Source organism: Scyliorhinus canicula, chromosome 23, assembly GCF_902713615.1.
Source record: "Scyliorhinus canicula chromosome 23, sScyCan1.1, whole genome shotgun sequence".
Taxonomy (NCBI): Eukaryota; Metazoa; Chordata; class Chondrichthyes; order Carcharhiniformes; family Scyliorhinidae; genus Scyliorhinus; species Scyliorhinus canicula.
In genome coordinates this window covers 18448381-18472671 of record NC_052168.1, presented here as the reverse complement: position 1 = coordinate 18472671, position 24291 = coordinate 18448381, and the positions used below count along the sequence as shown (strand labels likewise).

General features: G+C 48.6%; 1 protein-coding gene across 2 annotated transcripts in view; it reads right to left on the bottom strand.

Annotated features, from left to right (window-relative positions):
• Positions 1-519: 519 nt before the first annotated feature.
• The window catches only part of micall1a (MICAL-like 1a), an 88071-nt gene continuing 64299 nt past the window's right edge, over positions 520-24291 (bottom strand). For both annotated transcript variants that reach the window (XM_038783392.1, XM_038783393.1), the window contains exons 10-16: positions 12141-12275; positions 10281-10407; positions 6147-6237; positions 4722-4795; positions 4520-4634; positions 3642-3688; positions 520-1156 (exon numbers count right to left, since the gene is read on the bottom strand). In XM_038783392.1, the coding sequence (XP_038639320.1) occupies positions 1032-1156; positions 3642-3688; positions 4520-4634; positions 4722-4795; positions 6147-6237; positions 10281-10407; positions 12141-12275 (714 nt within the window). In that variant the 3' untranslated portion in view covers positions 520-1031. The remainder of the gene's footprint in view (positions 1157-3641; positions 3689-4519; positions 4635-4721; positions 4796-6146; positions 6238-10280; positions 10408-12140; positions 12276-24291) is intronic.

The following is a 24291-nucleotide window of genomic DNA, read 5'->3' as shown; positions in this document are numbered from 1 at the left end:
ATTCTAGCACTGTTCCTCTTCATTATTTCAATTCTGAAGGACTGCTCACCCCACAGATGTTGATTGACCTGTGCCCAAACCCAGAGAGTGCCCAGTGCCCCCAGATGGCACCCTGTGCCTCCAGACTGGTGGGCGCTCTGTGCTCCCAGTGTCCACATCCTATGTTCCCAAATTGGTGCCCTGTTTCCCCCCCCCCCCCCCCCCCCCCCAAAGAATGCCCAGTGTCATGTGCCTGACGCCCTGTACCCCCAGAGTACGCCCTGTGCCCCCAGACTGTCTGGCACCCTGTGCCCTAAGGTGCCTGGTGCCCTCTGCCCCAGGGTGCTCGCCACCCTGTGCAATGAAGTAGCACACAACTCTCATATATAGTCCCTGATGAGACACTGGTAAGTTACTGCATTTTGGAGATTTCAGTTACAACTGGTAAAGGTTTCCACTTTCTTCTGGTGATAATTAATCTTCAGACACCGTGCCTAAAAAAAACCCAGCACCTGAAAATAAAAGTTCAATATTGTGTTGTGCGTTGCCAGGTATTTTATGCAATGTGTTGTACAGTAGCAGGAGTGTGAGAGACAGGAACTAGACAGGATCTTCACATACTGATAAAGAGATGCTACCCCAGAGCACAATGGCTAGGCGTGGAACTAGTGAACAAGTATAGAATCAGTCAGGAACTAGCACTCAACCGTGCAGCTGTGAAACTCTGCATAACACTGTAGAGAAGGAAAGAACAGACTTTAGCCCGAGAGAATGGATGAAGTGTCTCATCGGTGATGTTAAAACGCGTTCAGCACTATAATACAGGACTGGAGTGGCTTCTATTGCACATAAACTAAAGATATATAGTGAGTAACATCAGGTCAGCACCATGAGGGAGCTGGTTAATGTCAGTATGAGACTTCGATACTCTTCCTATAAACCAATCACCAGACACTGTGAAGTTGAACAAGTCCCAACAAGTGCAGCCGTGCCAGTCATCGTCAGCTGGTGCCACACATGCAGCTTTCCGTTCACCTCAGAACTTTCACCAGTCACAAATTCTTCTCCTTGGCATTTTTGGACTTTCCCTCTGGTTTGTTGCCCAGAAACTTCAGCATCTTGCTGGGTTTGAATTTCAACTTTTTCTTTATTTCACTGTTAGTGTCTTTGTGGAAATCTGTTTCGTAAAAAAAAAAGATCAGGTTTCTGAAGAATACAAATTGGTTAACACAGCCCGGCCAGCACGAGGGAGCGGGGCCTGCGGTCAGCCCGGGGGAGCGGGGCCTGCGGTCAGCCCGGGGGAGCGGGGCCTGCGGTCAGCCCGGGGGAGCGGGGCCTGCGGTCAGCCCGGGGGAGCGGGGCCTGCGGTCAGCCCGGGGGAGCGGGGCCTGCGGTCAGCCCGGGGGAGCGGGGCCTGCGGTCAGCCCGGGGGAGCGGGGCCTGCGGTCAGCCCGGGGGAGCGGGGCCTGCGGTCAGCCCAGGGGAGCGGGGCCTGCGGTCAGCCCGGGGGAGCGGGGCCTGCGGTCAGCCCGGGGGAGCGGGGCCTGCGGTCAGCCCGGGGGAGCGGGGCCTGCGGTCAGCCCGGGGGAGCGGGGCCTGCGGACAGCCCGAAGGAGCAGGGCCTGCGGTCAGCCTGGGGGAGCGGGGCCTGCGGTCAGCCTGGGGGAGTGTGGCCTGCGGACAGCACGAGGGAACGAGGCCTACACAGCACGAGGGCACGGGTACTGGATTCACTGTTGGTCTGCCTCAGGAGTTAATAAGAACATAAGAACTAGGAGCAGGAGTAGGCCATCTGGCCCCTCGAGCCTGCTCCGCCATTCAATTAGATCATGGCTGATCTTTTGTGGACTCATCTCCACTTTCCGGCCCGAACACCATAACCCTTAATCCCTTTATTCTTCAAAAAACTATCTATCTTTACCTTAAAAACATGTAATGAAGGAGCCTCAACTGCTTCACTGGGCAAGGAATTCCATAGATTCACAACCCTTTGGGTGAAGAAGTTCCTCCTAAACTCAGTCCTAAATCTACTTCCCCTTATTTTGAGGCTATGTCCCCTAGTTCTGCTGTCACCCGCCAGTGGAAACAACCTGCCCGCATCTATCCTATCTATTCCCTTCATAATTTTATATGTTTCTGTAAGATCCCCCCTCATCCTTCTATATTCCAACGAGTACAGTCCCAGTCTACTCAACCTCTCCTCATAATCCAACCCCTTCAGCTCTGGGATTAACCTAGTGAATCTCCTCTGCACACCCTCCAGCGCCAGTACTTCCTTTCTCAAGTAAGGAGACCAAACTGAACACAATACTCCAGGTGTGGCCGCACCAACACCTTATACAATTGCAACATAACCTCCCTAGTCTTAAACTTCATCCCTCCAGCAATGAAGGACAAAATTCCATTTGCCTTCTTAATAACCTGTTGCACTTGTAAACCAACCTTCTGTGACTCATGCACTAGCACACCCAAGTCTCTCTGAACAGCGGCATGCTTTAATATTTTATCGTTTAAATAATAATCCCGTTTGCTGTTATTCCTACCAAAATGGATAACCTCACATTTGTCAACATTGTATTCCATCTGCCAGACCCGAGCCCATTCACTTAACCTATCCAAATCCCTCTGCAGACTTCCAGTATCCTCTGCACTTTTCGCTTTACCACTCATCTTAGTGTCATCTGCAAACTTGGACACATTGCCCTTGGTCCCCAACTCCAAATCATCAATGTAAATTGTGAACAATTGTGGGCCCAACAATTGTTAAGAGCACTGACAACAGCCAACGTTTATATAACACCTTTAATGTAATAAAGTGTTCCAAGGTTCTTCAAGAGATTGGTATCAAACACAATTTGACACTGTGCCAGGTAAGGAAGCTTTAGCAGAGGTGACTAAAAGCTTGGTTTCAAAGAGGGTTTAAGGAGTGTATATCAGGAGAGAGAGGTGGTGTGGAAAGGTTTAGGGAGGTAATTACAGTGTTTAGTCTCGATGTTGGGGCGATCACAATTGATTGTGCAAGAGACCAGAACATGATAAGCACAGGTATGTTCGAGGGGTTAATGACTGTAGGAAATTAGAGATGAGGGAAGTGAGGACATGGAGGGATTTGAAAGAACGAATGAGAATTTAAAAATCGAGGCACTGTTCCCTCAGGGAGCAAGCACACTCTGCTACACAATGTCTCAGATGGGGCAGAGTACATTCTCCTGGGCACTATGTGACATTTGTCTAACAAAACACTCAATATTCAATAGATAAGAAACCATCACTAGGCACAGACACATTTGTGCATGAAAGGACCCAGCCAGGTGGGGGGAGGTTACCACACAGAATGATAACAACATCAATATTTGTGCTTCGACCATGAGAACCTCCAGCTTTGGGCAGACTTGAACCTGATGTGACTGGTTCTCGGTGAGAGGTGGCAGTAGCTGAAGGCATGACTACCAATGGCAGAGTGATTTAAAATTCAGGGATGCTCAAGAGGCCAGAACTAAAGGGCAGAAATCTCAGAGGGTTGCAGAGCTAAAGGAGATTACAAAGATAGGAAGGGGTGAATTCATGGAGGGATTTTTGGACTTTTCAAATCAAGATGTTGCTTAACTGGAAGCCAATGGGTTCACCTGATGGGTGAATGGGACTTGCAGCAAGTATCTTACCTTTGTTTTTTATCATTGCCGCCAGCAACTTATCCTCCTCTTCCTCTCTGTAAAATAGTAACGAGAGAGAATTAATCTCCTAGTTCTCTCTCACGTACACGCCTTTGGGCATAATAAAGATATCGTCCACTATCCCGCGCCCATCGCTCACCGCCAAGAAGCTTGTTTTCTAACATCCTGTGCCAGTTCCCCCTACAGGACCCTGGTACCCCAATATCCATAAGATGTAGGAGCAGAAACAGACCACTCGGCCCATCGAGTCTGTTCCGCCATTCAATGAGATCATGGCTGATCTGATATAATCCTCACCTGCATTTTCCCGCCTTATCCCCATAACCCTCGATTCCCTCACTGATCAAAAATCTGTCCATCTCAAAACCCGCTGCAGGCTATGGCACAACAAGCAGTTGGGAACCATTCTACTAAACTCCAATGAGTACAGGCCTAATCTACTCAACCTCTCCTCATAAGAAAATTCCTCAATATCCGGGATCAACCTTGTGAACCTTCTCTGGACGGCTGGTTACCAATAAAGGATCCTAGTACTTCCACATAGATAATCGTAGAATCCCTATAGCGTAGGAGGCTATTTGGCCCATCGAGTCGGCACCAATCCTCTGAAACTGCACCCTACATAGGCCCACTCCCCCACCCACTGCCCGAAGCCCCACCTAATCTTTGAACACTAAGGAGCAATTGATCATGGCCAATCCACCTAACCTGCACATCTTTGGACTGTGGGAGGAAACCGAAGCACCACCCTGTGCCAGTTACCCCTACAGGACCCGAGTACCCCTACATCCTGTGCCAGTTAACCCCTACAGGAAGCCAGGCCCCATTATCCTGCACCCCAGCACCCTAATTACTGATTAGATTACCGCTGTCGGTCCTCATCTAGGCTGTTGATGATGGCATTTCTTTGCTCGATGACTGTAATTAACTCCTGCATTAACTCGGTCTCTCGCGCTCGATCCTCATCGGTCCAATCTTTCTCTGCAGGGACAATTGAAGCAGTGATGAGCCGGAGGGATTTGGGAGTGAGGGGGTAAATCCTGAGTGCACACTGTAGCAGCCACTGACCTGGTTTGTTGAGTAGACAGCGTAGTTCATACTCCACGTCAGCCTGTCGCTCCTCCAGATTCTGCTGCTTGAAACTGGGAAAGGACAGGGTTCATTCACATCATTAATACGGGCTTCACACAATCTTAAAATCATAGAATGACTGAAGTGCGGAAGGAGGCCATTAGGTCTGCACCGACTCTCCGAAAGAGCACCCTATCCAGGCCCATCCCACTACCCTCTTCCCTATTCCTGAAAGGCCACCTAACCTGCACTAAGGGGCAAATTGATCATGGCCAATCCACCTAACCTGCACATCCTTGGACTGTAGGAGGAAACCGGAGCACCCGGGGGAAACCCCACAAGGTTGAGGGGGGCTCATGCCGCCCCCCTCAAACACAACTCCAAATGCCAATTGGTATATAGCCGACCATCCATTTACAACTCCTTCATTAAGCCAGTGCGACTGGGCTAGGGCAAACTGCGCCTGGGTCCAACAATTGGGTCCAAGCTCAGGGACTAGGACAACCTATTGATTTAATCTTCTTGTACTACATGGAAACAGTTGCCTGGGCCAGAGCAGGCCTGTCTGAAATACCAGTCTGTATTAGCACTCTTGTTCATGATAGAGGAACGAGCATAAGATAGAAATGACAGCTTCACACAAGCACCCGCAGGGATCAGTGCTGGGACCTTTGCTGTTGAATAAACTCGGTTTGTTCTCACTGGAACGACGGAGGTTGAGGGGCGACCCGATAGAGGTCTACAAAATTATGAGGGGCATAGACAGAGTGGATAGTCAGAGACTTTTTCCCAGGGTAGAGGGGCCAATTACTAGGGGGCATAGGTTTAAGGTGCGAGGGGCAAGGTTTAGAGGAGATATACGAGGCAAGTCTTTTACACAGCAGGTAGTGGGTGCCTGGAACTCGCTGCCGGAGGTGGTGGTGGAAGCAGGGATGATAGTGGCATTTAAGGGGCATCTTGACAAATACATGAATAGGATGGGAATAGAGGGATATACACCCCGGAAGTGTAGAAGATTTTAGTTTAGAAGGGCAGCATGGTCGGCAGAGGCTTGGAGGGCCGAAGGGCCTGCTCCTGTGCTGTACCTTTCTTTGTTCGCCCAAAGTTTACACAGGGGTGCAGAGGATAATAATTTCAATAACAAACTAGCTCAGGATTGGCTGTATGCCTAACGCCACAGACGGTTCACCAAAGGCAGCCCGCTTCCCATCACCTCTCCTTCACACACCACCCCCTAGGTCAGAGACGTCTCAGCAATCCCTGAACATCCACAAAGAGTAAATTAATTAGGAACAGAGCCCTTTACCCTCAGGACACCCCTAACATTCACAAAATCATTGCGCTTCAGAGGTGTCTGAGACTTGGCATCAGAGGACTTCTTGGAAGGAAGAAGTCCCAGTTTCAGGCCTCGGCAGAACTCACGTGTAAACCAGCTCCGACTCCCGGCGAACTAGCATGTGCTTCTCATGGATCAGCTTGAACCAGTCGACCAAGAGATCATCTTCCTCTTCATCTGCAGATGCAAAATAAAAATTAATGCTTTTTTTCTTTCTTTTCCAATTAAGGGGCAATTTAGCACGGCCAGTCCACCTAACCTGCACACCTTTGGGTTGTGGGGGTGAGACCTGCACAGACACATGGAGAATGTGCAAACTCCACACAGTGACCCGGCGGTGGGATCAAACCCAGGTCCTCAGTGTTGTGAGGCAGCAGTGCTAACCACCGTGACGCCCCAACGAAAATGTTTGCTGATTGGAGATGTGCCAAGTCCCATTTGCCCTCCGAAGAATCACTGCCACTCACTCACCTGCCTAACCCACAGTCCCCTATTTCGCCCACGTTTTATCCTTATTTTCAAAACCCTCTGTAGCTTTCCCGTCCCGAATACATAACAGGGATGAGTTATATACGCAAACTACAATGGAAATCTCTCTTGGCCTTTGATGTGAACGGATATGAATTCTCCTCCCGCCAGCTGATCAGCATTCCATCCTCTGTAATATTGGGACAGCATTTCTGTAACCTCCAGCCATCCGGAATTCTGCCAAGCTCCAATTCCAGCCTCTTGTGCATTCCCGATCTTCATCCCTTCACAATTGGTGGCAGTTCCTTCAGTTGCTTTGGTCCCAAGCTCTGAAATTCCCTCCTTAATTCTCTCCCCCTTTTTAAGAAAAGAACTTTCCATTCCCTAGGCACCAACTCCGACCCTCTCCCTGGTAACAGTCGAACTGTTGCAACGTAACAAGATAAACTTCCAACCAGAAAACTGTGTAATTACCAAGACAGGTGTTCCCGCCTCGATAACATCGCCCTGGTCTTCTACATTTTCCCCTTCGCAACCTGGAACTCATCCTAAACATCTGCTGCCTGGGTCCAAACGCGCACCAAAGCCCATTGAGCCATCACCCTTGTACTCGCTGACCTACACTGGCTCCCACGGGGTTAAGCCACACCGTGTATTAAAATACTCAACCTTGTTGTCAAATCTCTCCACCAGCTCATTGCTCCCCATCTCTGCAAACTCTTCCCACTCCAAAACCCTCCGTGATATCTATGCTCCTCGACAATTTTCTGCAGCAATATGTTCTAGAACCAACAAGTGGACAGGGTTCCGGCTTTGACCTGAAACACTGACTCCTTCTCTCTGTCCACAGATGCTGAGAATTTGCAGCATTTTTGTGTTTTTATTTCAGATTTCTAACATTGAAAACATTTTGATTTTGCTGTTATACTTGTTAGGGATGGTGTGTTATACAGAATATTACTTTCACTTCATCGGCTGGACAGACACGTGCATATAAATAGAGTTTTTTGAAAAGAACACTTCCGCTAAGCGAAGGATGCTGGCCTACGGCAGCTACTATGTTGCATTTGCGAAGGACACAAGCTGCTTTATGGAACGAAAGAGAAAATACTGGAAAATCGCAGCAAGTCTGGCAGCATCTGTAGGGAGAGAAAAGAGCTAACGTTTCGAGTCTAGATGACTCTTTGTCAAAGCTGCTTAATGAGTCGATGCAGCTCTCTGTAAGTGGATAAGAGAGTGAGTGGACGGAGTGGATTACAGAAGCCTAGCTGAAACCAGAAATCCAGCTCTTGGATGTAAAATATACTGGATTTGAATTAACAGAGAATGCCACAGGAGACAGGGCAACTAAACTGCCTTATCCCCTCTCCCCTTCTCTGAAAGCTCTCTCATTAAAGCGGAGATGTTTCTCATTTGAAAACCCACCAGAAGACATCGCATTAATGGGAAGTTGGACGTATTTGTACATTTGCTAATATTTTCTGCATCTTTACCCGAGTGAGTTTTAGCAATTAAACTAACTCTTTACTTGTTAACTTAAACAACCTGTCAGGCTTATTTCTTACACCAAGGTATGTACATGGTTAAGTGCATTTTGTCTGGACTTAAGGTGGCATTCAAAAAGATTCTACACAAGAACACTACTAATAAAAGTGACAGTGCATGGAACCGGAGCCACAAGTAGGAAACTAGTTAGGAGGTAGGAGACAGAAAATAGGGATAATGGGTAGGTGTTACCCAGAGATCTATACTGTCGCTGAAACTTTTCACTATATTTCTTGTTCTGATATGTATAATGTAGGGAGCGTAAAGGTTAACAAGATGATGTTCATGCATCTGAACACTAGATGGCACCACAGAGTAGTCATATAAATATACTATGACTCCTGGGATTCTGGGAGAAGATGTTAATGGCAGGTTAAGATAGGCTGTTCATTGTATTAGAGAGAGATTAGACAGCATAGTCAGTTCTTATAGATTTCTGTAGCATAGATTAAATAATGTTCTTTCCTTAGCTATTACTTAGTAAGGTGTGCAAATCATTAAATAAACTAACTTTGTTTGAAATACATAGCTTGATGTTCTTTGTCAGCACTACGACTTTTAGCCATCTTGAGGGACTTAACTGAGAACAGCACATTTCTAAATGGCATAGATTGAGGAAGTGATCCATGTATCCAAGTTTGCTGATAACATCAAGTTAGGTGATATAATAAGTACTGCTGAAGTGAACAGAATCTTGAAGAGGCGTTGATGGATTCGATGGGTCCATGTGGACCCCGGTTGAGAACCACTGGTCTAAATAGTGAGAAGCTGGGAATTGTGAAGTAGGGATATTTAAAGGCCCAAGTACAGAGCTATGTCAAGCTACAGGTACAAAAACCTTTGAAAAGGCTATTAAACACAGTGGTTAGCACTGCCGCTTCATGGCGCCGAGGTCCTGGGCTCGATCCCGGCCCCGGGTCACTGTCCGTGTCGAGTTTGCACATTCTCCCCGTGTCTGCGTGGGTCTCAACCCCACAACCATAGATAGGTGGATTGGCCACGCTAAATTGCCCCTTAATTGGAAAAAAAAGAATTGGGTACTTTAAATTTAAAAAGTATATAAAAAGGCTATTGAAATAACAATAATAACAATCTTTATTAGTGTCACAAGTAGGCTTACATAACACTGCAACGAAGTTACTGTGAAAATCCCCTAGTCGCCACACTCGGCGCCTGTTCGGGTACACTGAGGGAAAATTCAGAATGTCCAAATCACCTAACACGCGCGTCTTTCGGGACTTGAAGGAGGAAACCGGAGGAAACCCACGCAGACACAGGGAGAACGTGCAGACTCCGTAGACAGTGACCCAAGCTGGGAATCGAACCTGGGTGCCTGGCGTTATGAAGCAACAGTGCTAACCACTGTGCTACCGTGCCTCCCCTAATGGCCACTAACTCTTGAGAGAGGTCAAAATATTGGCCTGTGTCTCAGGGGGCAGCAATATAAAGGGAAGTTACGTGACCACTGTGTAAAGCTCTGGTTAGACACCATCTGGAGTAATTGAGTTCTGAGGAACACACTCAAGAAGGATATTTTGGAGCTGATTCACCAGGTATTATCAGGGTTATATTATGGGGACAGATTGCATTGATTAAGCTAGCAGTCCCTTGAATAACGATTAAGGGGGTCATCTAATTGATGTGCTTAAGATATCAAAGGAGCTGTCGGGATAGAGAGTGAGAAGCCGTTTCCTGTAGAGGGGGGGGTCACTGTAAAGTGTGAGGTAGGCCGTACAAGGAATTCTGGAACTCTCTCCCTTAAATAGATGTTGAGGCGAGGGGTCAAATGAAAATTTAAAAATATTGTAAATAATTGTGGCCCGAGCACTGATCCCTGTGGCACTAGTTACAGGTTGTCATTCTGGTAATGCCCCTCTCATCCCAACTCTGTCTTCTATCAGTTAGCCAAGCCGCTATCCATGCTAATATTCTACCTGCATCACCATGGGCTCTCCCCATAGCTCTGCTTATTTATTTCCCTCAATTACATATCCAACTCTCTTTTGAAATCATTTGCCGTCTCCGCTTCCACCACGCTCATGGGAAAGGTCTTTCAGGTCATTACCACTCGTTACATTTTTAAAAAAAGTTCGCCCTCACCATTCCCCCTGCACCTCCAGCCCCAAACCTTAAATCTGTGCCCCTTCAGTCCCTGTACCATCAGCTATTCTGGCAATTCTAGTTTAAAGAGCGTCAGCTGAACCCACCATTTTCACAGCTGCGCAGCTTTTCCTCCAGTGCAACCCCATGATGCTCCAGTTCATCCAGACTCTGCTCCAGTTGTTCCAACTCTCCTTGGATACTCTCCTCTGGAATGTACTGATCTGCATGCACCTGAAAAATCACACAACTTTGACAGATTAGAAACTGTTTTCAAAATGAACAGAACACATCAGGGTAGGAAAAGAAAAGCGTGAATCATCCTCAAAGGCCACATTTGAGGTCCAGAGTTACGAGCACAGGTCCATGCTACTCAATCCCATTTGCCCTGGATCAGTTGCAGGGTTTGGCCACATTTTCAAATGGTTGCCAGGCACAGCACCACGCAAAGCTTTTCCATTTTGACGTGAAGGCAAATTTAACATCGTCCAAACAGTGCTCCTCAAATAACACTTTCTACCGGTTGAGAAAGTGAAAAAACAATCCGAGTGTGATAACAGGTCTCTTTCTTATTTTCTTTCACACACACAGGGAACCCACACATGATGCACTATCAGAGTGTGTGAAAATAGCAAACACGTACACACAGGGCATAAGTGAACACACTAACAGCTCCCAATGGACAGTATTTTCCAGTCCCCCCGTGGCGGGTTCTCCTGGCGAGTCACTGAAACCTCCATTCACACTGGCAGGACTGGAAGATCTCACCAGCTTGAAGGGTTGGAAAATTCCGACCACAGTGTGTTAACAGCCAAGCTGCAACCCCACCCACACGCGCGCACAGCTCCAGCCCCGCGCGCACAGCCCCAGCCCCGCGCGCGCACAGCCCCAGCCCCGCGCGCGCACAGCCCCAGCCCCGCTCGCGCACAGCCCCAGCCCCGCTCGCGCACAGCCCCAGCCCCGCTCGCGCACAGCCCCAGCCCCGCTCGCGCACAGCCCCAGCCCCGCTCGCGCACAGCCCCAGCCCCGCTCGCGCACAGCCCCAGCCCCGCTCGCGCACAGCCCCAGCCCCGCTCGCGCACAGCCCCAGCCCCGCGCGCGCACAGCCCCAGCCCCGCGCGCGCACAGCCCCAGCCCCGCGCGCGCACAGCCCCAGCCCCGCTCGCGCACAGCCCCAGCCCCGCTCGCGCACAGCCCCAGCCCCGCTCGCGCACAGCCCCAGCCCCGCTCGCGCACAGCCCCAGCCCCGCGCGCACAGCCCCAGCCCTGTGCATGCAGAGGGTGACATGCGGAGCCTTAGCAGAGGGGTGGCAGGTGGGAGCTCGGGAGAGAGATGGCGAGAGGGGTGGCAAGCAGGGTCTCACGAGAGGGGCGGTGAATGGGAGCCTACCAGTAAGAGATGCCAAGTGGTAGGCGGTGAGCAGAGAGGGAGGTGGGGAGCTGGATGCAGGGAGTCAGAGATGGGAAGTGGGAGACAGGGAGCAGGTGGTGTAGAGGAGGCGAGGGCTCAGGCTAACGGCACAACCAAAATCAATACTGCCACCAGTTGTGAATACATAATACTGATGTCAGTGGGAGGAGAAGCCTTGCATTCGCTGGATTGAGTGAGTGGGTACCGAGTGCATTCTTTAAAAAAAAAATTTAGATTACCCAATTATTTTTTTCCAATTAAGGGGCAATTTAGCCTGGCCAATCCACCTACTCTGCACATTTTTGGGTTGTGGGGGCGAAACCCATGCAGACACGGGGAGAATGTGCAAACTCCACACGGACAGTGGCCCTGAGCCGGGATCGAACCTGGGACCTCAGCGCCGTGAGGCAGTTGTGCTAACCACTAGGCCACCGTGCTGCCCTGGTACCGAGTGCATTCAGTCACCCGTTCCTTATCAGTGTTAGATGATAGCGTTCTTGGTATTAGAAATGTAGGTTCAGTGAAACCAAAAGCAGGTTAAACATCTTACACTTACCTTGCGTTTAATTAATGGGAATCCATGGCCAGGTGCAGGTGGGCGAGCCGGCTTTGGCCCTTTCCGTGGCCGAGGTGGGGCAGTTATTCCAGCTGGACTGGACTTTCTGTCAAATGGATTTTCTTTACATGAAGACTGGAAAAAAAAAAGTGTTTTTAATTTTCTGAACAAACATTGATTCCCCAATGGGTGCACAGCGGCCATGGACCAAAACAGCGCTATGGACCCGGGTTTGATTCACGGCTCGGGTCATTGTCTGCGTGGGTTTCCTCCGGGTGCTCCGGTTTCCTCCCACAAGTCCTGAAGGTCGGGCTTTTAGGTGAATTGGACATTCTGAATTCTCCCTCATTTTATTTCCTATATTAATCAAAGAGCGTAAAGGGAGCCAGGAGTTTAGAGTGCAGCTGACTGGAAGCAGAGTCGGAGGGCGGAGGTCCAGTTGGTCTACGGGGCAGCTAATTCTGTAAAGTAAGAGGGGATGGAGGCTAGGGCAGTTGCATGCTCCTCCTGTAGGATGTGGGTGGTGAGGGATACCACTGGTGTCCCCGCTGACTATACCTGCGGGAAGTGCACCCAACTCCAGCTCCTCAGAGACCGTGTTAGGGAACTGGAGCTGGAGCAACTTCGGATCATCCGGGAGGCAGAGGGGGTTATAGAGAAGAGTTACTGGGACGTAGCCACACCCAAGGTACTGAACAAGAGTAGCTGGGCTACAGTCAGGGAAAGGAAAACTAACAGGCAGACAGTGCAGGGATCCCTCGTGGCCGTTCCCCTTCAAAACAAGTATACCGTTTTGGATGCTGTTGGGGGGGGGGGGGGGGGGGAATGACCTAGCGGCCAGGTCTCTGGCACTGAGTCTGGCTCTGGGGCTCAGAAGGGAAGGGGGGAGCATAGAAAAGCAATAGTAATAGGAGATTCAATGGTTAGGGCAATAGATAGGAGATTCTGTGGTCGAGAGCGAGACTCCCGGAAGGTATGTTGCCTCCCGGGTGCCAGGGATGTCTCGGATCGTGTCTTCAGGATCCTGAAAGGGGAGGGTGAGCAGCCAGAAGTCGTGGTGCACATTGGTACCAACGATGTAGGTAGGGCAAGGGGTGTGGAGGTAATAAACAAGTTTAGGGAGTTAGGCTGGAAGTTAAAGGCCAGGACAGACAGAGTTGTCATCTCTGGTTTGTTGCCAGTGCCACGTGATAGCGAGGCTAGGAATAGGGAGAGTGTGCAGTTGAACACGTGGCTGCAGGAATGGTGTAGGAGGGAGGGCTTCAGGTATTTGGATAATTGGAGCGCATTCTGGGTAAGGTGGGACCTGTACAAGCAGGACAGGTTGCATCTGAACCAGAGGGGCACCAATATCCTGGGCGGGAGGTTTTCTAGTAGTCTTCGGGAGGGTTTAAACTAATTTGGCTGGGGAATGGGAACCGGATTTGTAGTCCAGCAACTAAGGAAGTCGATATTCAGGATGCCAAAGCACGTAGTGATACAGTGAGGAAGGTAACACTGACAAAGTAGAGTACTTGTAGGCAAGGAGATGGGTTGAAGTGTGTATACTTCAATGCAAGAAGCATCAGGAATAAGGTGGGTGAACTTAAGGCATGGATCGTACTTGGATAGAAGAGGGGCAGAAATGGTTGTTGGAGATCCCTGGTTATAGATGTTTCAACAAGATTAGGGAGGATGGTAAAAGAGGTGGGGCGGGTGGCATTTTTAATTAGAGATAGTATAACAGCTGCAGAAAGGCAGTTCGAGGGGGATCTGCCTACTGAGGTAATATGGGTTGAAGTCAGAAATAGGAAAGGAGCAGTCACCTTGTTGGGAGTTTTCTATAGGCCTCCCAATAGCAGCAGAGATGTGGAGGAACAGATTGGGAAACAGATTTTGGAAAGGTGCAGAAGTCACAGGGTAGTAGTCATGGGTGACTTCAACTTCCCAAACATTGAGTGGAAACTCTTTAGATCAAATAGCTTGGATGGGGTAGTGTTTGTGCAGTGTGTCCAGGAAACTTTTCTAACACAGTATGTAGATTGTCCAACCAGAGGGGAGGCCATGTTGGATTTGGTACTTGGTAATGAACCAGGGCAGGTGATAGATTTGTTAGTGGGGGAGCATTTTGGAGGTAGTGACCACAATTCTGTGACTTTCACTTTAGTAATGGAGAGGGATAGGTGCGTGCAACAGGGCAAGGTTTACAATTGGGGGAAGGGTAAATACAGTGTACTTGATAAGTATGTACCTGTCAGGCAGGGAGGAAGTTGTTGAGCAAGGGAACCGTGGTTTACTAAGGAAGTTGAAGCACTTGTCAAGGGGAAGAAGAAGGCTCATGTTAGGATGAGACATGAAGGCTCAGTTAGGGCACTTGAGAGTTACAAGTTAGCCAGGAAGGACCTAAAGGGAGAGTTAAGAGCGAGGAGAGGACACGAAAAGTCGTTGGCAGATAGGATCAAGGAAAACCCTAAGGCTTTCTATAGGTATATCAGGAACAAAAGAATGACTAGAGTAAGATTAGGGCCAATCAAGGATAGTAGTGGAAAGTCGTGTGTGGAATCAGAGGAGATAGGGGAAGCGTTAAATGGATATTTTTCGTCAGTGTTTACACTGGAGAAAGACAATGTTGTCGAGGAGAATACTCAGGTTCAGTCGACCAGGCTGGATAGAATTGAGGTTCACAAGGAGGAGGTGTTAGCAATTTTGGAAAGTGTAAAAATAGATAAGTCCCCTGGGCCAGATGGGATTTATCCTAGGATTCCCTGGGACGCCAGGGAGGAGATTGCAGAGCCTTTGTCCTTGATCTTTATGTCGTCTTTGTCGACAGGAATAGTGCCAGAAGACTGGAGGATAGCAAATGTCGTCCCCTTGTTCAAGGAGGGGAGTAGAGACAACCCTGGTAATTATAGACCTGTGAGCCTTACTTCGGTTGTGGGTAAAATGTTGGAAAAGGTTATAAGAGATAGGGTTTATAATCATCTTGAAAAGAACAAGTTGATTAGCGATAGTCAACACGATTTTGTGAAGGGAAGGGTCACGCCTCACAAACCTTATCGAGTTTTTTGAGAAGGTGACCAAACAAGTGGATGAGGGTAAAGCGGTTGATGTGGTGTATATGGATTTCAGTAAGGCGTTTGATAAGGTTCCACACGGTAGGCTATTGCAGAAAATAAGGAAGTATGAGATTGAAGGTGATTTAGCGGTTTGGATCAGTAATTGGCTAGCTGAAAGAAGACAGAGGGTGGTGGTTGATGGCAAATGTTCATCCTGGAGTTCAGTTACTAGTGGCGTACCATCTGTTTTGAGGCCACTGCTGTTCGTCATTTTTATAAATGACCTGGAAGAGGGTGTAGAAGGATGGGTTAGTAAATTTGCAGATGACACGAAGGTCGGTGGAGTTGTGGATAGTGCTGAAGGATGTTATAGGATACAGAGGGACATAGATAAGCTGCAGAGCTGGGCTGAGAGGTGGCAGACGGAGTTTAATGCGGAAAAGTGTGAGGTGGTTCACTTTGGAAGGAGTAACAGGAATGCAGAGTACTGGGCTAATGGCAAGATTCTTGGTAGTGTAGATGAACAGAGAGATCTCGGCATCCAGGTACATAAACCCCTGAAAGTTGCCACCCAGGTTAATAGGGCTGTTAAGAAGGCATATGGTGTGCTAGCCTTTATCAGTAGGGGGATTGAGTTTCGGAGCCACAAAGTCATGCTGCAGCTGTACATAACTCTGGTGCAGCCACTCCTGGAGTACTGCATGCAGTTCTGGTCACCACATTATAGGAAGGATGTGGAAGCTTTGGAAAGGGTTCAGAGGAGATTTACTAGGATGTTGCCTGGTATGGAGGGAAGGTCTTACGAGGAAAGGCTCAGGGAATTGAGGTTGTTTTCGTTAGAGAGGAGAAGGCTGAGAGGTGACTTAATAGAGACATATAAGATAGTCAGAGGGTTAGATAGGGTGGACAGTGAGAGTCTCTTTCCTCGGATGGTGATGACCAACACGAGGGGACATAGCTTTAAATTGAGGGGTAGTAGATATAGGACAGATGTCAGAGGCAGTTTCTTTACTCAGAGAGTAGTAGGGGTGTGGAACGCCCTGCCTGCAACAGTAGTAGACTCGCCAACTTTAAGGGCATTTAAGTGGTCACTGGATAGACATATGGATGAAAATGGAATAGTGTAGGTCAGATAGGCTTCAGATGGTTTCACAGGTCGGCGCAACATCGAGGGCCGAAGGGCCCATACTGCGCTGTAATGTTCTATGTTCTAATGCTGTCAGACAAGAATTGAAGTGCATAAGTTGGGAACATAGGCTGTCAGGGAAGGACACAGGTGAAATGTGGAACTTATTCAAGGAACAGGTACTGCGTGTTTTTGATATGCATGTCCTTGTCAGGCAGGGAAGAGATGGTCGAGTGAGGGAACCATGGTTGACAAGAGAGGTTGAATGTCTTGTTAAGAGGAAGAACAAAGAAAATTACAGCACAGGAACAGGCCCTTCGGCCCTCCCAGCCTGCGCCGATCCAGATCCTTTATCTAAACCTGTCTCCTATTTTCCAAGGTCTACTTCCCTCTGTTCTTGCCCGTTCATATACCTGTCTAGATGCCTCTTAAATGATGCTATCTTGCCCGCCTACCACCTCCGCTGGTAAAGCGTTCCAGGCACCCACCACCCTCTGCGTTAAAAACTTTCCACGCACATCTCCCTTAAACTTTCCCCCTCTCACCTTGAAATCGTGACCCCTTGTACCTGACACCCCCACTCTTGGGAAAAGCTTGTTGCTATCCACCCTGTCCATACCTCTCATAATTTAGTAGACCTCAATCAGGTCCCCCCTCAACCTCCATCTTTCCAACAAAAACAATCCTAATCTACTCAACCTTTCTTCATAGCTAGCACCCTCCATACCAGGCAACATCCTGGTGAACCTCCTCTGCAAGGAGACTTATGTAAGGCTGAGGAAACAAGGTTCAGACAGGGTGCTGGAGGGATACAAGACAGCCAGGAGGGAACTGGAGAAAGGGATTAGGAGAGCTAAGAGAGGGCATGAAAAATCTTTGGCGGGTAGGATCAAGGAAAACCCCAAGGCCTTTTACACATATGTGAGAAATATGAGAATGACTAGAGCGAGGGTGGGTCCGATCAAGGACAGTAGAGGGAGATTGTGTATTGAGTCTGAAGAGATAGGAGCGGTCTTGAACAAGTATTTTTCTTCAGTATAACCAAACGAGAGGGGCCATATTGTTGGAGAGGACAGTGCGAAACAGACTGGTAAGCTCGAGGAGATACTTGTTAGGAAGGAAGATGTGTTGGGCATTTTGACAAACTTGAGGATAGACAAGTCCCCCGGGCCTGACGGGATATATCCAAGGATTCTATGGGAAGCAAGAAATGAAATTGCAGAGCTGTTGGCAATGATCTTTTCGTCCTCGCTGTCAACAGGGGTGGTACCAGAGGATTGGAGAGTGGCGAATGTCGTGCCCCTGTTCAAAAAAGGGAATAGGGATAACCCTGGGAATTACAGGCCAGTTAGTCTTACTTCGGTGGTAGGCAAAGTAATGGAAAGGGTACTGAGGGATAGGATTTCTGAGCATCTGGAAAGGCACTGCTTGATTAGGGATAGTCAGCACGGATTTGTGAGGGGTAGGTCTTGCCTTACAAATCTTATTGACTTCTTTGAGGAGGTGACCAAGCATGTGGATGAAGGTAAAGCAGTGGAAATGAAATGAAAATGAAAAATGAAAATCGCTTATTGTCACGAGTAGGCTTCAAATGAAGTTACTGTGAAAAGCCCCTAGTCGCCACACTCCGGCGCCTGTTCGGGGAGGCTGTTACGGGAATCGAACCGTGCTGCTGGCCTTCTTGGTCTGCTTTCAAAGCCAGCGATTTAGCCCTGTGCTAAACAGCCCCTATGTTTAGGATGTAGCGTACATGGATTTTAGTAAGGCATTTGATAAGGTTCCCCATGGTAGGTTTATGCAGAAAGTAAGGAGGCATGGGATAGTGGGAAATTTGGCCAGTTGGATAACGAACTGGCTAACCAATAGAAGACAGAGAGTGGTGGTGGATGGCAAATATTCAGCCTGGAGCCCAGTTACCAGAGGCGTACCGCAGGGATCAGTTCTGGGTCCTCTGCTGTTTGTGATTTTCATTAACGACTTGGATGAGGGAGTTGAAGGGTAGGTCAGTAAATTTGCAGATGATACAAAGATTGGTGGAGTTGTGGATAGTGAGGAGGGCTGTTGTCGGCTTCAAAGAGACATAGATAGGTTGCAGAGCTGGGCTGAGAAGTGGCAGATGGAGTTTAACCCTGACAAGTGTGAGGTTGTCCATTTTGGAAGGACAAATATGAATGCGGAATACAGGGTTAATGGTAGGGTTCTTGGCAATGTAGAGGAGCAGAGAGATCTTGGGGTCTATGTTCATAGATCTTTGAAAGTTGCCACTCAAGTGGATAGAGCTGTGAAGAAGGCCTATGGTGTGCTAGCGTTCATTAGCAGAGGGATTGAATTTAAGAGCCGTGAGGTGATGATGCAGCTGTACAAAACCTTGGTCAGGCCACATTTGGAGTACTGTGTACAGTTCTGGTCGCCTCATTTTCGGAAGGATGTGGAAGCTTTGGAAAAGGTGCAAAGGAGATTTACCAGGATGTTGCCTGGAATGGAGAGTAGGTCTTACGAGGAAAGGTTGAGGGTGCTAGGCCTTTTCTCATTAGAACGGAGAAGGATGAGGGGCGACTTGATAGAGGTTTATAAGATGATCAGGGGAATAGATAGAGTAGACAGTCAGAGACTTTTTCCCCGGGTGGAACAAACCATTACAAGGGGACATAAATTTAAGATAAATGGTGGAAGATATAGGGGGGATGTCAGAGGTAGGTTCTTTACCCAGAGAGTAGTGGGGGCATGGAATGCACTGCCTGTGGAAGTAGTTGAGTCGGAAATGTTAGGGACCTTCAAGCGGCTATTGGATAGGTACATGGATTAGAGTAGAATAATGGAGTGTAGATTAATTTCTTCTTAAGGGCAGCACGGTAGCATTGTGGATAGCACAATTGCTTCACAGTCCAGGGTCCCAAGTTCGATTTCGGCTTGGGTCACTGTCTGTGTGGAGTCTGCACGTCCTCCACGTGTGTGCGTGGGTTTCCTCCGGGTACTCCGGTTTCCTCCCACAGTCCAAAGATGTGCAGGTTGGGTGGATTGGCCATGATAAATTGCCCTTAGTGTCCAAAATTCTATGATTAACCTAGGACAATAGTTCGGCACAACATCGTGGGCCGAAGGGCCTGTTTTGTGCTGTATTACTCTACCTTAAGCAGGTGCCAGAGTGTGGTGACTGGGGATTTTCACAGTAACTTCATTGCAGTGTTAATGTAAGCTTATTTGCGACACTAATAAAGATTATTATTGTTCTTGCGATTTGGGAACTAGTCACAGAATTTGGGCTGGTGAGAGCGCCGTTGTGATCGGGGATTCATTAGTTGGGGCAAAGACAAGTTGTAAATGCCAGGCTGAACGTTAGTCACCAAGAATGGAATGCAGCGAAAACAAAGGCTAGAAAATAGACAGCAAAGCTGTTGTTCAGTGGTTAGTGGTATGTACAGTAAAATAAGGAGTCGAGTAAATAAGGCAGGTGAGCTGAGCGCATACATAGACACCTGATCTGTCTGATATCATCACTATTACTGAAACATGGCTAAACAAAGGGCAGCATTGGCAGCTCAACATTCCTAGTTATTTTCAGATGGGATAGAAACTGACAGAAAAATGGAACACAATATCGAGGAAATAATGCTTGGTGAGATTAAATGCTTGAAGGATCATCAAATGAGGCCATCTGTGTTAACTGTCGAACAAAAAAGGGGACAACCATACGGCTAGGAATACACTATAGACCCCAAAACAGTCAGAGGGAAACAGAAGGACAAGTATATAGGCAGAGTGCTGGAAAGTACAGAAAGAGGGCAGTGGTTTTTTTAACTATCCTAATGTTAACTGGGATAAATTCCATGTAACTTGCATTGAGGGCACAGAATTCCTAAAATGTATTCCTCAAAAGGAGTGGCTGGTGAGATAATTGATGCATTGGTTTTAATTTTCCAAAATTCCCTAGATTTGATTGGAAAATAGCAAAATTTAACTCTTTTTTCAAAAAGAGAGGGAGACAGAAAGCAAGAAACTACAGACCAGTAGCTTGTAGGAAAATCGTTAGAAGCTATCATTAAAGATGTTATTGCAGGGCACTTGGAAAAACTTGTGGTGATCAGGTAGAGTCAACATAGTTCTGAGAAAGGGAAACCATGTTTTTGTACCCAATTATTTTTTTCCAATTAAGGGGCAATTTAGCATGGCCAATCCACCTAACCTGCACATCTTTGGGTTGTGGGGGTGAGACCCACGCAGACACGGACAGTGACCCAGGGCCAGGATCAAATCCAGGTCCTTAGCACCGCAGGCACCAGTGCTAACCACAGTGCCGCCCCCAGGGAAACCATGGGTGCGATTCTCCGCACGTCACGCCAGGTGGGAGAATCGCGGGAGGGCCGGCGAATCACACCACGCCGCCCTGGCATCCCCCGCGATTCTCCCACCCCCCAAAAAATGGCGTGTCACGTTTTTCGACAGGCCGCTCGCCGTTTCTCACGTGACCGGCGATTCTCCGGCCCAGATGGGCCGAGCGGCCTGCCGAACCTGACCAGTTCATGCCGGCGCCAACCACACCTGCCGGCGTGAACAGCGCGCGACAGGTGAGTGTGGGCCTGTGGGGGGCGGAGGGTGGATCGAGAACCACGGGCGTGCTCAGCAAATGTCTGGCCCGCGATCGGTGCCCACAGATCGTCGGGCCGGCGTCTGTAAACGACGCACTCTTTACCCTCCGCCGCCCCGCAAGATCAAACCGCCATGTCTTGCGGGGCAGCGAAGGGGAAGACGGCAACCGTGCATGGAGCCGGCCAACCTGCGCATGCGCGGCTGACGTCACTTCGGCGCCAATGGCCGCGTCATTCCCGGCGCGCCGCTTTGACGCAAGCGTCAAGGCTGTGCTCACGGGATTCATGCGCCGCCGCTCCCAGACCCCCCCCCCCTCGAGAGGAGAGAGAGAATAGGGGGCGAGGAGCAGCCTCCGACACCGGAGTGAAACACTCCGGGTTTCACTCCGGCGTCGGCACTCAGTCTCCCATTGGGAGAATCGCACCCCATGTTTTTTTTTTTAAATTTAGAGTGCCCAATGCATTTTTTCCAATTAAAGGGCAATTCAGCATGGCCAATGCACCTACCCTGCACATCTTTGGATTGTGGGGGCATAATATATTGGAATGGATTGAGAAATGGTCAGCAAACAGGAAACAAAGTGTAGGAATAAATTTCCAAGTGGCGGGCAGTGACTAGTGGGGTTCCACAGGTGCATTACCCAGAATCTATTGAGCGAGGTTTTCAAGATAAGGAGAGCGTTGTTAGAAATAAACTATTTCCACTGAGTGTGGAGTCTATCACGAGGGAAGACAGTCTGAAGCCAGACTTACTAAGAATGAAATCAGGAAACACTTTTTACAAAGAAAGGCTAGTAGAAGTTTGAAACTGTCTTCTGCAAACAGCAAGCAATGGTGGATCAAATGGTCATTTTAAATCCGAGAGCTACAGGATTTTCTTATTCACCAAAGAGATTAAGCTGGGTGGTGTTGGAGCAAAGGTGGGTGAATGGAGTTGGATCAGTGATCAAAACGATTCTACAAGAAGAGTTGAAACACTAACACTGTTTCTGCCCCCACAGATACAGTGAGACCCACTGAGTACATAACTGTTACAGTGCCTTTTTCATTACAGTGTATTCTTATAAGCCTTCTCCCATGTAATTGTTTTACTGGCATCTGTTGAGGGTTTTGAGCATGTGCGAATGTTTGCAGTCTGCAAGTGTGTCTGCGAGCAGACCCTGTTTTATATGCGCTCCTGTTTTCACAGTTATTACTGTTATCGTTGAACTTTTGGTTACTTTGGTTACATATAAAGAAGTTCCTTCTTTTAGACAGCGCATTTTGTCTACCTCCTTTGTGGCCTCAGGTTACCATAGTAACATACGAATTGGGAGGACTGAGCCCCTGAACCCTGCTCAGGCATGCAATAAGACCGTGACTGATTGTGGCCTCAACGCGTCATTCTGCCAGCCTCTCTAACCTCGGACTGCTTTGCTAGTCAGGAGTCTATCTACCTCTGCCTTCCTTGACCCTGCCTCCACTGCTCTCTGGGGAAGGGAGTTCCAAAGATGCATGATCTCCTGAGAAAGAATTTCTCCACATTGCCATTTTAAAGATGAGCGAGACCCCTTATTTTAAAACTGTGCTCCCCAGTTCTAGTCTCTCTCACAAGGGGAAACATCCTTTCACATCCACCCTGCCAAGCCCCCCCAGGATCTTGTACGTCTCAGTGAGATCTCCTCTCATTCTTCTAAATTCCAGCCTGTCCAAACCTTACTCAATCGATCATCCCGCCCAGTCCAGATATTTCCAGCACGTTATTTTCGTTTTAGGTTTCCAGCTATCGCAGGATTTTGTTTTTAATTCTAACTACTTCCTAATTTGTCGAACCTGCATGTGGAAGGTGCATACGAAGGTTGCACAGGAACTGGTGCGGTGACGAAAGGGAAAATGCTGGAAAATCTTAGCAAGTCTGGCAGTATCTGTAGGGAGAGAAAAGAGCTAACGTTTCGAGTCCGATGACTCTTTGTCAAAGCTCCCCCCGTTCCACTGATCCTTTCATGTGCCTCCAACATTCTGCCTCCAAGTGGACCCCCCCCCGCCGGGACAATTACCTGCCCTTGATCTTTTCATTGAGAACTGTCGACGGGACATTGGCCGCCTTAATTTTTCTGCCCCCCTCACCCATGCCAACCTCTCTCCTTCTGAACTTTCTGCTCTTCACTCTGTCAGGTCTAACCCCGACGTTGTCATCAAACCTGCCGACAAAGGGCGTCTGGCGCACTGACCTCTACCTCGCAGAGAGCTGAGCGCCAACTCTCCGATACTTCCTCTTACCTCCCCCTGGACCATGACCAGACCACTGAACATCAAACCATTATCTTCAACACCGTTAGCGACCTCATTTCCTCCGGCTGCCTTCCCCCTACGGCTTCCAACCTCATAGTCCCCCAACCCCGGACAGCCCGCTTTTACCTACTTCCCAAAATCCACAAAAAAGACTGTCCCGACAGGCCCATTGTGTCAGCATGCTCCTGCCCCACCGAACTTATTTCCTCATCTCGACTCCATCCTCACTCCTCTGGTCCATTCCCTCCCCGCCTACATCTGGGATTCCTCTGATGCCCTGCATCATATTGACAGCTTCCAATTCGCGGGCCCTAACCGCATTCTATTCACCATGGATGTGCAATCCCTCTACACCTCCATCCCACACCAGGACGGCCTGAGAGCTCTTCGCTTCTTTCCCGAAGAGAGACCCGGACAATTCCCATCCACCACCACTCTCCTCCGCCTGGCTGAACTCGTTCTATCTCTCAACATCTTCTCCTTTAACTCATCTCACTTTCTCCAAATCAAAAGTGTAGCAATGGGTACCCATATGGGTCCCAGCTACGCTTGCCTTTTTATGGGGTATGTGGAACATTCCTTGTTCCAGGCCTATCCGGGCCCCCTGCCACAACTCCTTTACCGATACAGCTTTGACAAAGAGTCATCGGACTCGAAACGTTAGCCATTTTCTCTCCCTGCAGATGCTGCCAGACTTGCTGAGATTTTCCAGCATTTTCCCTTTCGTTTCAGATTCCAGCATCCGCAGTAATTTGCTTTTCAACTGGTGCTGTGATACTGAGACTAGGTCCAAATACAGAGACTGTGACCGAAGTGTCTGTCTTTCCAGCTGCTTGACCAAGGCATGCTTCACAATTGACTGCAAGCTAAAACAGAGTTGGTTAAATGGCATGCAGACGCAAGGGGGAATTCTTTAATTGATGGACAGGCCACCCACCAACCCTGGATCAGTGCTGCAGCCCCAGTGCAATAAACTGAATAAATGACCTGCGTCTGATAGTTTCCTCACTCACAGGAACCCATTCTTCCCTGCTCCAAGAGGCACTCCATGTCGAACACGTGCTAACATTCCCAGGGAACTTCTGTCCTGACAGAAGGAAATACACAATACTATCCAGTTATCCGACACCATA